Raw genomic sequence first — 15,175 nt, 5'->3', positions numbered from 1 at the left:
GCAAACCAATAAAGACATTCCAGATTTTCCCCAAACATTCTTCGATATATCTGCCCGAACTTGATCCGCCCTCAAGCGAAAAGGAATCAGCGTAAAGTTGGACGTCGTGGGATCGTCTTACCTCTGGAAGCGGGATCATTGAGATTCCTGGATGTTCCCGGTCGGAGCGTGGTATGTATTAGATTATCGGCTGTATATCGAGCTTCGAGGCTGGCTGTCGATAGAAAGCGGGAATAGAAGTAGGTGGCGGAAGAGCATTCGGTTCACGTCATCGTTTTACCGGCGAAGAATTTTATCGGCGGCACTTTGTCGCTTTGCATTTTCATGCTGCGAATGTTGCTGCCAGCTTTTAGACGGCTGCCGGTACAATGTTATACGAGAATGCCTATTTCGCGTGGTTCCGACACACTCGAGCACGCACACGATCATATGAATACAGGTCGACGTGGAAACGCGAGTCGAGTGTAGGCGGCACATCAGGCGAAGTGCAGGCACTTTGCTAAAGCTTCTTGCGGTTTTCGTGATATTACGAGCCACGCCGCCGCCGCCTCCTTGTCTCGGCATGTCCCGACCCCGTGCTATGCGCACCCAGAACCAAAGAGAAGAGAATAACAGTCGATCACAGGCTAAAACCAAGATTCTTACACGCGCTGCTGCATATCTGTATCCCGTGGTGTTTGATGTACTGTTCGTTCAGGGATCATTGATGAAATGGATGGAGTATAGGGACGTAGGCAAAGTTGTTTTATAATGTGTAGAAATTATAATCTGTAGGTGCATAATGTGGTTTCGATATTCGGGGTATGTGTGTGTGTGTGTATGTAGAATGACTTGAGTAAAAGAGAGGGAAATTTGTCAGTGAGTAATAAGTTCAGAATAAGTTTTTTTAAATTACGTAATTTTGGTCTGGGAGAAAATTCATTTTGAGAAATTGTTAGTTTCTCTAATGATGTTTTCGGGTTAACGTGTGTTACTTGAATAGTCATAATCAACATTCTAATTCTTAGATATGTACATTCTATTCTGTATACATATGTATATTATTTATAACAATTGGGAGATCCCTGATATGAATACATAGTATTTATCATCAATGATACTGTAACCACAGTAGACTTGAAGACAATCATTGAAAGAAAGGAACAAGTGCAAAGATTTTGTATAAACATAAAAGCGACATGGAATAAATTTTCAAGATAATCAGTAGCGAGCTGAGTTAAAGATTCTTTAACGAACCTATCATTTTTACAAAATGGTAAAACAATTATTTTGTTGTAATTTTGCAATGGTCCAACCATCCGTATAAAAGCACTTCTAACGAAATACGATAAGAGTATCTAATATCCCTAAAATCATTCGCATGATAAAGAAAAAAAAGACCAGCCCCTGTTGAAGTAAATTTTTGAAGATGGAGATCCGTTGGCAATTTCTGAATTGAGAGAAGCGCCTTTTGCAACGGAAAAGGGACACGTAGCCGGTCAGGCTGGCAATCTTCTTGGTCCAATTTGGCTCGGTAGGGAAAAATTCATTCCAACCAAGGTTTTCATCTCTCCCGTGTGAAATCCGGGACAATGAGAGCTGTGCTAGCAGCACCAAAACTCTCCCTCGTCCTTCCTTTTGCCCCCTTCTCTATTTCCCCTTTTATTCCTTTCACCCTTTTCTTCGCGCACCTGCTAAAGCATCCGAGCCATTCATTATTTCCTTGGTTACCTCTTCAGCCGGAGAAAACTTCTTGGCAACGCAATTACGTCTTGTACTGTCCTCCCTTAGTCGTGTTGCACTCTCTCTTTCTCTCTCTCTCTCTCTCTCTCTCTCACCCCCATCTCCCTCGATGGTTCACCCTTTGCACGCAATTTTTCTATTTCTTTTTACCCCGGGATTCTTCTTTTAACTCCGGTGGCTTGATTATGCGCCGTGAAATTGTATCAACGCGCTGGAAATTAACGCGAAGCTTGTTGTCCCCTTGGCTCCCGCGGCTACCGCGCCCATTTAAAAGGCGAATTTTGCACGCGACGAACTTCGAGAATGCAATTTGAAGAAGCTTTTGTGGAACGGTAACGAGCGTTCCCTTTGTTCTCGCCAGCCAACCGATTTTAAATAGAAATAGCCATTGGATAACGGGATAAACGAAAGATTGCTACTTTCCCAGTATTTAACCAAATTTTCCTCAGTCTTTTTTTATTCTTCTCTTTTTTCTTTCTCTCTTTCTTCTTCCTTTTTTTTTTTTTTTTGCTGAGTTGTGTGGTTATAGAAAGTAATTGGTCTCTGAATAACGTTTCCAAAGAAACAATGAAACGAATGATAACAACGCAAGAGATTACGATAGAAGTGCAAATCGTTCGAGTATTTATTCGTTCTCAGAAAGATTTCTCTTACATAAGGTTCTAGGAAGATCCCAGTTTCCAATTGCTTTATGAAACTGATCGACACCGCAGGTTACGAGATTTACATTTGTATAATGAACACTAGAACTACCGATAGTTAACACGAAGCTATTTCTACCCAAGTCAGTCAAAATGACTGGTCTTTAAAAAATACGTAATAATAGAATATTTTTATATTTATTGATTTATTACTTTCTTACAGAATGTAGTACATTTTTGGTATTATTAATCGATCTGGGACCATGATCCCTAAAGGAGAGTTGGCACATTTATAAAATCGTAGAATCAGTCATTTTGACTGGTGTTAGTATAAGTAGCCTTGACTCAAAATTATTTCGAGTTTGAATACATAAAAAAAATGAAATTTATTATATTATTCTTTTAGTTATCATTGCGAAAGACACTATATTATTGCGGAAAAAAATATAACATGAAGTAGGAATTTTCAAATAAAATTGTAAAACCAGCCCATGTGACTGGCGTGGTAGTTGTAGAAACTTGAAGAAATAAAAGAAATCCTTGTATCCTAATCGATAGTTTTTATTTTGAACTGAAAATAACATAAAACATCAGGAAATTAACAGAAACGTATATGTGTTTTCCTTATGCCATTTATTTCTGGTATTTATACCTTTGCTGACGTAGTTGTTCATATAACTATAGCGAAACTAGTGAGAGATGGTGCCCGAAAGAGTTAATTTATCACTTTAGCTTATAACGTTCGCGAATTATACGCGAACGCGTATCTTTCGAACGTCTATATCTATCTGAAAGCAACGAAAATCGCAATATCGTGTTCCTCGGTTCGTGTTTCACCGCTCGGTACAGTTCATTCGTGGATGGCGCGACTCATTCTTCCGTACGTTATAATTAGTGGTCTAATGACTAGCACGCAGGGAGGACGACGGGTAATTAAAACAACTCCCGCCTTGCCTCATTCTCTCCCTCTACCTTGTCCTCCTTCTTTCCGGTCGCTCGCTCGTCAGCTCGCAGGCTCGAGAGATGGAAACTTGCCAAGAATTTTAGTGGCCGCGATATTTCAATTAGCATCCAGGGCTTGTTTGAGCGGCAGTGAAAACAGCTGCTGTCAGGCCGCGATGCTTGCGTTACCGTTGCTGCGAGACGTTCTGACGACGGGGTGAAACAAGAACTAAAGGGAGAGAAAGAGGTCCTGGAAGGGCTGGTTGCATTTACCAGATAGATCATATCTGCAGTTCGCGTTTACCAGTCGTACGGAGGAGCGTCGTGCACCGTTTTCGTAGGCGGACACCCGGTTGTTTTGCTTCCTGTTGCGCAACGAATAAACTTGTTCCGTTTCCGCGATGTTTCCTCTCGTTTACACGTACGCTCTATCTTTGCGAACGCGCGAAAAGCACGGCGCACAGGCGCCGCTTAATGGGTCGCCACCGTCGAGACGCCTCTTTTGCAACCCCTCGCTGGTAATTGGGGTGGTGAAGAGCCAAGTGGCATGAATTTCTGAGAGCGCATGGGGAGTCTTCAAGGTTTTTAATTTATTTTGTTTCAGTTTTTTCTCGTACTGTGTACAATCTGATTTGCATTTGTTTGCACTCGCGATCAGAATTCTGATACGCAATGATTAAGAATTTTTTTTTAGAGGATTCTAGCGATACGTAATGAAACTGAATGAGTTATGTTCGCGCTTAGGTATTTTTTTATCTTTCCAGGCTTTTTAAAATTGTAAAAAGTATGAGAGATACGAATAAGATATACGTAAGAGTGCAATGTCGCTTCCATTTCGCTGGAAATTTTCGATGCTCTGGCTTTTCTCTCGTGATACTCTAGCGGAAGTTCTGCTTTCTTACATTCTTTATAGAACATAGTAGATGATATCGAATTTTTTATAGCATCGGATATGAAACCGAATCAATATAGAAGGAACACGCGATACGAAGTTCCTTTGTGTTGCCGATTATAACTTTGCTCTGTTGCATTATAACGATGTCTTGATTCATAAAATTTCCTTACGTTGTACGCGTACGATATCATTAACTTGCGTCTTTGACTCAAAGGAATTACATTCTTGCAATTATTTCGTGTCTGCCTTCTATCAATTCGATCACGAATCTGTATCAGCTAATTATACGTTTCGTTTGTAAGCAAGTTTTATCGTTTGTATCATATGATCTTGACATTTCGAACTTCAAAGAAAGATCGTATGTTAGGCGGAGATTCATCGGTCCGTTCGATTCTGCGATTCGAAGAAGTCTCTGTTAAATCCTATGAATCGTAAAGCTCGTTTAACTTCCGCGCTCTACAATTAACGGAGCATCTTCGCGCAACTCGGTCGGTAAAATCGATGATTTGTCGCATCGTTAACACAAATGAACCCCGGTGATTTCGCTAGCAGCACCGCTGGGAAGTGGGCGGTGCGTTCAATTATACATTAATCGAATTATTATTCCCAATTACGCGGCGGCTTCATTAAAGTTGAAACCGATTAAAATTCGAGTACGCTGAAACGCGACCCTAGCGTGCAAAATTCAGAATATTCGACGCTAGAGGGACAACAGAAACGAGACATGCAGATACAATATTAGATGAAGTGAAATGAACAGTGATAAATAACAGGTTGTAACGTCACAGTAGTAAATAAGGTGGAAAATAACGATGGGAAATAATTCCGTAAATAATTATGCTGGAACAGATACGTTTATATATCAGTAATTATCGTTACCGGATAGATAATCGGATTTTTCTGGCTGCAAGAATTTATAACAAGCAGATGCAATATCTGAAAATAGATTTTTAGATTGAAAGATTTCCCAGAATTATTTATGCATTTATATAAAACGTGCTTGAAATTTTTCAGTAATTTTTGTCAATACCATATGAAGAGAGAGAAAAAAATAATAAATTATATTTCAATATTTTCTATCATTTACAGACAAACGATTGTTCCACTCTCTTCGTAATTTTAAAAATCTCTGTTCGTAATATCAATACTCCGAAAGATATTAAAATATTACTTGTTTTAATAGTTCTTTTTACAAAACGTAAGTATTGTTCGTGTCATTTCCTTCCGACGAGTAAAATTATCGAAGTAATTTATTTGATTCTCGAGAATTTAATGTTAATCGTGTGCTTACCTAATGAAATTAAAATATTGATAAAACGTTGCATCAGTTTGTCTTCTAAAAGTCTCGTATATAACAAAGCTTTAAACACGGTAATCGAATATTCCAATATTCATAAACCAGAAAACACACCAAGGCTCCTTTCCACATCCGAGTAACCACATTCTTCCAATATTCACAACCAGAATATGCAGAACGTTCACAAAAGAACAATATATTATGGCAAAGAGAATCTGCAACCGCTGGTTGCTGCTTTGATCGTATGAAATAAGGTAAAGGTTGGCTTCACGCACCCTTACGAGGAAAACGAGTACAGTACAAATGCAGGTGTGCCATAACCGGCCAAGGGTGTTTACGACACCCTCCGGTCAGAACAGACTGACGGGGATTAAATTAAATCCACGCTGAATCGGCGGTAGCGTGGCCTCTCTCTTTCTCTTTCTTCCCCTTCTCGGCTCAGTTTTCGTCTCGACCGATGCCAACGGGCATTACCTGTATCTGCCATCACTTTGGCCGGAAATTAAGGTCGCCCGGTGAGCTAGAGAAGTCACGTGTCGCAGCAGTCCACCGGAAAACCGCCAAGTGTTCCGGACAACTGAGGAACCACTTGGTTCATCATTGTTAATTCGTTCCTATACGCCCGATGCATTTAATTATATCAGTGTCAGTATATCTTGGAAGGTGAATTACGTATTAATTGATAATAAGAACAGTTTGTACAATGTAATTTTTACGTAATTTTCAAACATGTCCTCTTTAATCCTACGTCCAAATTACAAACTTTTTCTTTCCAACTACAAGCAACATTTTAATATCGTAATATTGTCAGAATATCTTGAAAATTATGGAGGGAATGGAACAATACGTCAGCTTGGCAATTAAGTGAAAGTAGTAGATCAGAGAGAATGTAGGAAAGTGTAGGGAATTTTAAAATTGAAAAATAAAGAAACAATTTTACAGAAATCTGCATACGTTGAATCTAACTTAGCATTAAATCTATTAACAAATAAAAGTTACATAAAGGTTTTTAACATTCTATTTAATGCCCCGGTCTATAAATTCTCGTCGAATACATGCTATCACGCGAATTCGAGATAATAGCAGTCAATTACCCATACGCATATCGCGAGATTGACGCGAGAACCACGATATAAATCACAGGTCGACGATTCGGTCGAGCTAAACGATCAATCGAGAAAGCGAGTGGACTCAATAAAACTCGAATTAAGTAATGTACACGCGTTCGATACGACTGGTGTCACGCTCGATGATTGATACCGTTGGAATAACCGCGTGAGGAGAAAGGCAAAGAGAGGTGAGCGTGGGTGAATCATAGAGAGCGAGGGAAAAGGACAATCGTTATCCGAGCTCAATTACGGCGAACATGGTTCGTCGATCAACCGTAAAACGATTTACCCTTTAATAAGGATCGTTTCTCCTTTCTATTTTCAGACAGAGATAGCGAAGAGGTTAAACGCCATAATTGCTCAGATCCTGCCGTTTCTCTCCCAGGAACACCAACAACAAGTCGCTACTGCTGTTGACAGAGCCAAACAAGTGACCATGACCGAACTCAACGCCATTATCGGGGTGAGTGCACGCCAATGGAAGATAAATTACCCGCTCGTGATACACGGCCGTGTGTATCACGACACACGGTTACACGCGTACACGATGTATACGTTCGTAAGTTTACTCGGTCACATGAAAATTTCGGGCAACATGGAATTTCGAATGGGTGAATGTAGCGAGCCAAGTGTTATTGCTGAGGATTGATATCCAAATTGATAACTTGTTTTGCTGTCGTGAGAAGAAAATTATTTTTTTTTTAAATTAGTAGGATTTACATATCTATACAGTTGTTTTATAAGTTTTCATAGAATCTATACGTTAGTATATTTTTTATAAAACGATTAAATACTTAATTTCATTGAACGTGCTTATCACACATTGAAATCATACTATGTGCTAGTGAAATCTTAAATCACAAGCTACGAGTTATCGATATTAATAAATATCATTATAAATTCACATGGTTCGGTAACAAGTCATATGGAAGTTTGCAGGTAAATTTTATAGATTTATATGAATTTAAAAATCGTAAAAAAGAAGTATTTATAACGTGTTGATGTTATTTATTAAATTAGCTATTGTTATTCTATTACGTATTAAATTATCGTGCAATATTAGAAAGAAATTATCGCTATTCGGGTATTTTATACAACGTTTAAATTTTTAATTTATTCAACGGTATTTAAATAATCGCACAGATCGCTTTTATGTGATACTGGTTCTGATACAAATTCTAACCGAATTAGACGTTTATGAATATGTAACAAAATGAAGCGATAATGGCAAGCGATTAATACAAACCATAAATTAGGATCGGTTATATTTAGCTTATTATCGTACATTATAATTGTGGATGAAAGAGAAATACACCGCAACATATGAAAATACAAGTGTAGCTGTACGGTATGCTCATCATTTCCCTGTTTCCCAATTCGCTACGATTAAACAGTATCGTGCGTATACATTTATACATCGTGTGACGTGATATTTGTATTTACCGCCAAATCTATCCAACGACGCTTCCAATAGCAACGTCGAATCCGCAAATTAATTATTAAGCGTGGCCGATGACACGAAAAACAAACACGCTGGCCAACAATCGAAGTTTCTCACGAGCGATCGAAATTGAAGGGATTTCATTGTTCCTCTAATGGAAAATCGATTTCTGTTCAAAACAAAACCGCTCGTCTCGAATCGATCTGGCCGCCGAAAAAATGATTTGTGAACACGGGGGAAAATTTTTTTTTGCTCCTCATTTTTTGTCTCCTTTTTCCTTTCTGTCATTTTGTTTTTTTTTTTTTTATAGCAGGATCGGTTGTTATTTTCATTGCGCGGAGTTATCGAAACGACGGATAGATAAATTTCTAAATTGAAAACGATTGCGAAGCGATAGGAAGGGACACCGGGTGCAAAACGGTCGCACCGTGAAATTCGTTACGAATCGGGGAAATTTGTTGCGAACGAAACGAATAAAGTTATTCGTCGCAATTACGCGTTTTATTAGTCAACGATTGTCGTATCGTTGTTATTCGTTGTCGGTGTCAAACTCTAGTTTATAGCCAGCAAGATTTTACGTTGTTATATGAGATACGAGTTGTTCGACACTTTATGGGCTTTCAGTTTTAGCAAACCTTCATGAATATCGAATAACGTTTGATTCATATTTCGGTCATCAGAGTACTTATTTTATGAAACATTTGACACTCTATCTATTTGTTTGTATATCGTATTTCGCGCGTTGGCGTACAAAGCGTTTCTAATTTTAATATTCAATTTTCAATATTTACGACCACGAGCATTAGCAGATCAATATAAAAGCAATTACGTTCTCCATAATATGCGACTGAAATATCTCTATAATACAGGTCGTATATTTAGCCGACTAATTTTTAGCGTTTAAATTTTTCAATGGAACCTACGATACGTGAGACATTGAGAATATAAAGCCAGACTTTTTTACGAATATGCGGAACTTACAGCATTTATTTATTCCGATAAGCTGCATTAATTATACAAAGTCTAAGGGATTCGTTCTTTTCAAATCAAATCCAGATAACAATAAAATGAATTGCTGCGCCGAATGTTTCTGCTTTGCATTCGTTTGAAACAACAAATTATTTTGACTCTAAGAATTAATGTACTTCTACTCTCGATGGAAGATTTAAATGTGCAAAAATGTACAGATTGCACATAATGTATATAAATGCACGAATTATTTAGCTGTTTGAATATTTAGAGGATGCAACAAATTTCTATTCAACTTTCGTTTCTTCGATCGATCGATAAAAATCTGAATTTGCATAAACATCCGTAGTTTGCTCATATTAAACAACGAGTTAGTAAGAAAAATCTACCAGATAATACATTTATCTCCATCGTGTCTTATCGTTGTTGTGAACACCGCAAAAGGTTACAGCAATCGGCCAGAGAACGCAATTAATTTCTTCCAAAGCCAAACAGGGAAGAAGCCCCAACGGTGCGCGCGATCATCGAGGTGGACGGACCTCGAGGAAAAGTTCAATCCGCCACGATGGGGTGAGGGTGGAAGAGCTGGTTTGGCCGCAAATCCCCTTGGAGGAAAATTTACGCGAACTCGTTCGCGGGCGTATCGGCGTGTAGAATGGTCGGTGAATACACGGGTCGGGTCTGATTCGCGTTCAGTCCGGCGTGAAACGCATTCGCGGCGAATGAGAATCCCTGGTCGGTGGTAGGAGGAAGCCGATGCACGCCCGAGGAATCCGAAAGCGGACGGATGGATACGATCCTGGCGAATCCCGAATCCCGAATCCTCCTCAATATTGCTCGAGCACTCAATTTCCTCCCTATTAAGCCGCCGGCTTCTCTGCCGGCGTTCTCTCCCCTACTCTCTCTCATCCTGAGTCTCTCGGTTCTACTCGCCTTGGATCGCGCGCGCTCATCCACCCCGCCACTCTGATCTGCAACCCCATTCCTCGAACCCTGCAACCCCTGCTCCTCTTTCGTTCTCTCCCTTTCTCTCTCTCTCTCTCTCTCTCTCTCTCTTCTCTATACACTCCACTTTCCTTCCCTTCGCCCCTCGAATCTTATCCAGAGTCTTCCTGCCCGGTTTCCAGGCCGGATAGGTTATAGTGTTACGGCGCACGAGCACCGACTAATCAGCATTCCTGCTACCCAACTGCCTTCGAAACCTCCCTCCATCCCTCGGCCAACCCCTCGATTTTCTCTCGTCGATCCTCTCCTCTCGCTGCCTTGACTCTCTCAACTCTCCGACCATAGAAACTTGCACGGATCCGCGGCGTTGTCGGGCTACGTGCGGCAAATCCTTAGCAGAATCCCTGGATTCCGCGCGCTTTAAATCGCTTCCCCCTTCTTGCCTCCCTATCTTTCTTTTCTTTGCTTCGTGTCTTTCTCGGTCGTTCTTGTTGCTACCGATTCTTCTCAAAGTGGTTGTCCTTGTTTTTTCTTGCGTCGTTTTTTTTTGCATCGACTTGTTTCTCGTCCCACGACGCTGTCTCCAATCCTGTAGGTTGTTACGGCATCAAAAGAAAAACGCAGCAACGCCTCGCGGAATTCGCTCGCGTGCGCGCACCGTCTAGTGCCGACAATCGTGAAAAGAGTCGTAAAATTTCCTCTTGTGAACCGTATTCTCTGGAGTATAAGAAAGATTGGTTTTTTCAAGGATTAATCTGTTGCAAAGATTGTGGTGTTTCAAGCGTAAAAATATCTCTTTTGTAAAAACTTTTTAAATTTGTTCTCTTTAGAAATAATAATTAAAAAGTAAAATAAACTAATCGATAACCTAGTCGATACGGATGATTCTTTGTTTTCATTTTCTGATGTAATATTCGTCTTAGAACAAATTACGCTATATACGTCGATAACAAAATGTAATCATCATTTATCAATACGTACTTTTACAATTGTCATAGTTCCACCAAGTAAGATCCCTATCTGCCTTCTTACAATTCTCTGTGCCTCTTATCAGAAGCAAAATGTAACCAGCTGTTGATCTATCCACGCTCTCGTCCACTATCTCAACAACGTATTTGCAGCTGAAAACCATCGTTATCGACTTATCACGCGTCTCAACGCCAATTACCGATCACGAGACTATTTCCAATTATCAATTACGATACACACTATCTCCGATCGTTGTTGTAAAATAAAACACCACCGGTACCTGCGTAACTGCGCAAAGGCCGCTTTAAAATCGATTAGCACCGTAAGAAAATCGTCTGTTTATAAAGTTACGAGGCACGGACAATGTTGCTGACGTTCATAATATCGTAGCACAGGAACGGCCGAAGATGCTTTTCAGGCGTCAACGATGTGTGATATAGAAGAAGGTTAAGACGATCTCGTCGGATCTTTTAGCGGCACTATCTTCACGGCTGGTTGAGTCAGCAAGCATCGCGGCGACACCGGTGAAAACTGCTGAGAACAAGCCTGCGACGCCGCCGGTGGATACAGGTGGCGTAAGAAGGCTCGCGCGAAGATGAAGGGGTTCGTAATGACTTCCTCTTTGCCGCCACTCACAAAAGAAGACCCTCCGCGTTCGGAGCGTAAAAATTTCAGATTGAAATAACTCCCGCTTTGCCGGCTTAACTCTTCCCCAGAGGTAAATTGCCTGCGGGGTGAAAGTAGTGGTAAATGGTCAATAATTTTTCGTTTAACTCCTCGCGAGTAGAATTTCTTCTCTCTCCTGTTTCTTTTTCTTTTACTAGAATGTGTTTTTTTCTCTTATGCCGTAAAAGGGTAAAAGTTGATTAAAGTTTCGAAGACGGGATACTGTATTATTTATAGAATATATTTGCTCTTTTTGCAAGGAGTCTCGTATTTGCGAGTAGCGTGAAAAATGATTTTTTCCATTATAAAGATCTTTCTACCGGTAATTGTAGAAAGTAAATAATGTCGAAAAATACGATAAATCTATTTTTTGTTTTTATTATTATTTTCTGACCATTATATCATTTGCTGGCTAAGAAGAAGTATTTTAATACGAACTAGTTGAACAAAGTAAGGGTGAATTCAAAGATATGGATTTCCTGAAAATAGATGACGAATCTATAATGTTTTTTTCTTAAACAGTGTTCGAGTTCGATATCGGAAACATATATTTAATTGCAAGATTAAACGAGAAGATAACTTTAAATTGATTAATAATGTAACGAGACTCTCTCGGAAATTTGATTTATCGTGTTTTTCATCCATAGACTTCGCATAAAAAGCTGGTAAAAATCGATATTCTATCAACGTTTACAAGCATTATCCTTTACCGAATAACGACTCTAACTAATTAAACACGTGATCCTCGTAATATCTAAAATATCCAGCACCCGCAAAACCAAACTGCGTCTCCTCTGCCGATACCTAAAATACATATTCAAAATTCCAAACATCCCTCACACTCCGTACATTCACTCGACCCGCTAGGAAGTTACAAACGAGCCATCGGCCACAAAGGGGGATGGGGCGAGATACATTCAGCTGGTCGGAGTAAAGTTCGTCGTAATCATTAGCGGAATCCCGCCACAAATACGGAAATGATCTTCTCAACGTGAATGGGCCAGAACGCCTGCGATGCCGCGAATACTGGCACGACAGCCTGAGGTCAGGATTATTATCGTTACCGGTGATGGGAAGCTCGGGACGTTTCTTAGGGGTTCTACAGAAAACCCTCCCTTGAATCCTCGGGAAATCGTTTGCTCCGACGTCTTCTTCTCCCTCGGCCCAACCTTTTTCCCTCTCTCTCTACCAGCGTTTCATTCCCATTTCATTCTCTCTGTTTGTGTGTTTTGTGGGTGGCTCAGACAGTCGCTCGACGCGAGGTTATTATATCGTTAAACCATTTAATTATCTCGGCAAACTGCTCTCCAGGAATATTCGGCCCGTCCTTAACGAGTGTACCATAGTTTGCAGAGGGTGGTGCACTTTCCGCTGCAACCCCTTATCGTCCTCTCCACCGCCGAGAAACTCCTTCCTTCCTCTCCTTTTCTATCCTTTGCGTCTCTTCTTCGTTTCCACCTTCTTCCGCTTCTTTGACGTCTTCCTCTCTCTCTCTTTCCATCGCTCTTGGTAGTCGTCTTTATTCCAGCAACGCGATCTGCCAAGCGTTAAAACGCTCCGCTGCCGTGGCGCGACTCTACAATTTGTCTGGCAGCTGAAACTCGACCGACATAGCCAACTAACGAGGAAACTAGCAGGCGCGAGGGAGTACGTTTATGGTTTCGTCGAAACTTTTCTCGTTCCTTTTACCTCTCTCTCTCTTTCTCTCTCTCTTTCCTTTTCTAGATTTTCGTTCCTCGTCCTGCTCGTTAGGAAGGCTACATAAGTCCCGCCACTTGTTTCGTACTTTCGGATTTACCACGACTACCGCGACGGGAGGCAGAGGAGCCGAGGGTTATTTAAACGCGACCCCGTGGAAGTTTGCCCCCGTGATTTGTATGCTCTGCCCGGTGGAAAGTTGTGTCCCGCGTAACGAATGCCGAACAGGGGAGCTCCTGCACGGAATAAGCGAAGAGAATTAAATTACGATCGATGACTACGCGTTTTTTTCTTGCTTCTTCTCCTTCTTTATTCGTTTTCCCTTGGCATACGCATACACGGTTGAAGGGTGAAAACGTTTACATCGATTCGTTCGCACGGTGGACGGAAATATGGTGGAAAAAATTGTACGATCTCTAACCCTTCGGATTTTACGGATGGTGTTTTTTTTTTTTGTCTCTCTTTATTTATTTGTTCGATATCGAGCGAACTACGAGCAGTGTGTTGGCTTGGTGATTAATGGAGGTAAAAATAATTAATGGAGGCGTGTTTCATCATTGTTCAGTGATGTCATCGGCTGTACAATCTAATCTCGCCACTTATCTAAACGACGTGTTTATCGGTTGCACAGATTAGATTTCTGGATCGGTGATTGGATGTTATCTGGAAATCTCGGCGCGCTTGTCAATTACCGGTAATCGGTGTGCTGAACATAAAATCTTGCCTTTACTACTCATCGTAAATTCTTTACAAATTGATATTACAACTTGCTTTCTATACTAAATTTCTAGATACCTTTTACAACGAATTGAAAATTGCGCAATTACAAGAAGGGTCGATACGATGTTTATACCTTTATACTGCTTCAGATATTTTTTGTAACGTTTTGATAGTGAAACATTAGGAATTGTTTACTTCTATCGATACTTCTATCTACTCATAGTATCATAATATTTTATCTAATCTTTTCTACTTTCTATCAAATTATGCTGAAAATTGTTACTTTCCTAGAACTGAACTCGTTAACAGTTTAATAAGCAAGATTCAGATCACTTTAGCGATATCAAAAAATAAATGCTATAACAAGCTTAGCTTTTCTGTATCATCCATTATACGATTATGATATAATGATAGCAGATGTCTACAAAAATGATAACAACTCTAGAATTTCATCCAATGATCGTTCCTACAATGGCTACAAATAGTGGCACACTATCGTATTTATTGTAACATTTACGTATCTTAAATTTCGTACCATCTAATATTACTTTTATATAAAAATAAAATATAGAACCTGATAAGATTTACAAATACTTCTATTTTTTACTTTTACAAATACTTTTACAATTAACTTGTTAATTTATGACTTTGATCAAAATCGATTTTAAACTTAGCGGGAAACAATAACTGTTTATCCAAGTCCATTAACTAGAAATATCACGATCGATGATTAATCTTCAAGGTGATAAAAGTCATGTTTCCTCCTCCATTACAGCAACAAAGGCCAGACTTGCCAAGGATTCTTCAGCAGGTGCATGCCCAGCAGCTACCACCAGGTGCTGCGATGGGTCCACATCCAGGTATACCTGGACTTCCTGGACTTGGTCCTGGAGCTGGACTTCCTGTTCCTACGTCAGCCTCCGCTGCTCTTCTCGGATTAGGTATTCCACCGGGTGCGGCAGCAACTGCTGGAGGGACAGCTGCTCATCCTCTCTCGATGTTGACCAAACCGGACCTTCATCGAGGTCAACCCGACGACCTGAAGCACAATGGAGGTAAGTCATACCTTTCACCCTTTCGACGTTTGTGTATCGTTTACGTGGAATTTATGTGACAGGTCTTAAATATCAATGAGAATGTTAGGATAATTTACAAGTTGTG

The 15,175-nt window shown here is 40.2% G+C and overlaps 1 protein-coding gene across 2 annotated transcripts in view; it reads left to right on the top strand.

Moving 5' to 3' along the window:
• Positions 1–15,175, top strand: part of LOC126878350 (protein groucho-like) — a 155,389-nt gene that overhangs the window by 98,418 nt on the left and 41,796 nt on the right. For both annotated transcript variants that reach the window (XM_050641096.1, XM_050641095.1), the window contains exons 5-6: positions 6,932–7,069; positions 14,790–15,069. In XM_050641096.1, coding sequence (XP_050497053.1) covers positions 6,932–7,069; positions 14,790–15,069 — 418 coding nt within the window. The remainder of the gene's footprint in view (positions 1–6,931; positions 7,070–14,789; positions 15,070–15,175) is intronic.

Source organism: Bombus huntii, chromosome 2 (assembly GCF_024542735.1).
Source record: "Bombus huntii isolate Logan2020A chromosome 2, iyBomHunt1.1, whole genome shotgun sequence".
In the NCBI taxonomy this organism is placed as follows: Eukaryota; Metazoa; Arthropoda; class Insecta; order Hymenoptera; family Apidae; genus Bombus; species Bombus huntii.
The sequence above is the reverse complement of the archived record's forward strand: the minus strand, read 5'-3'. Positions and strand labels throughout refer to the sequence as shown.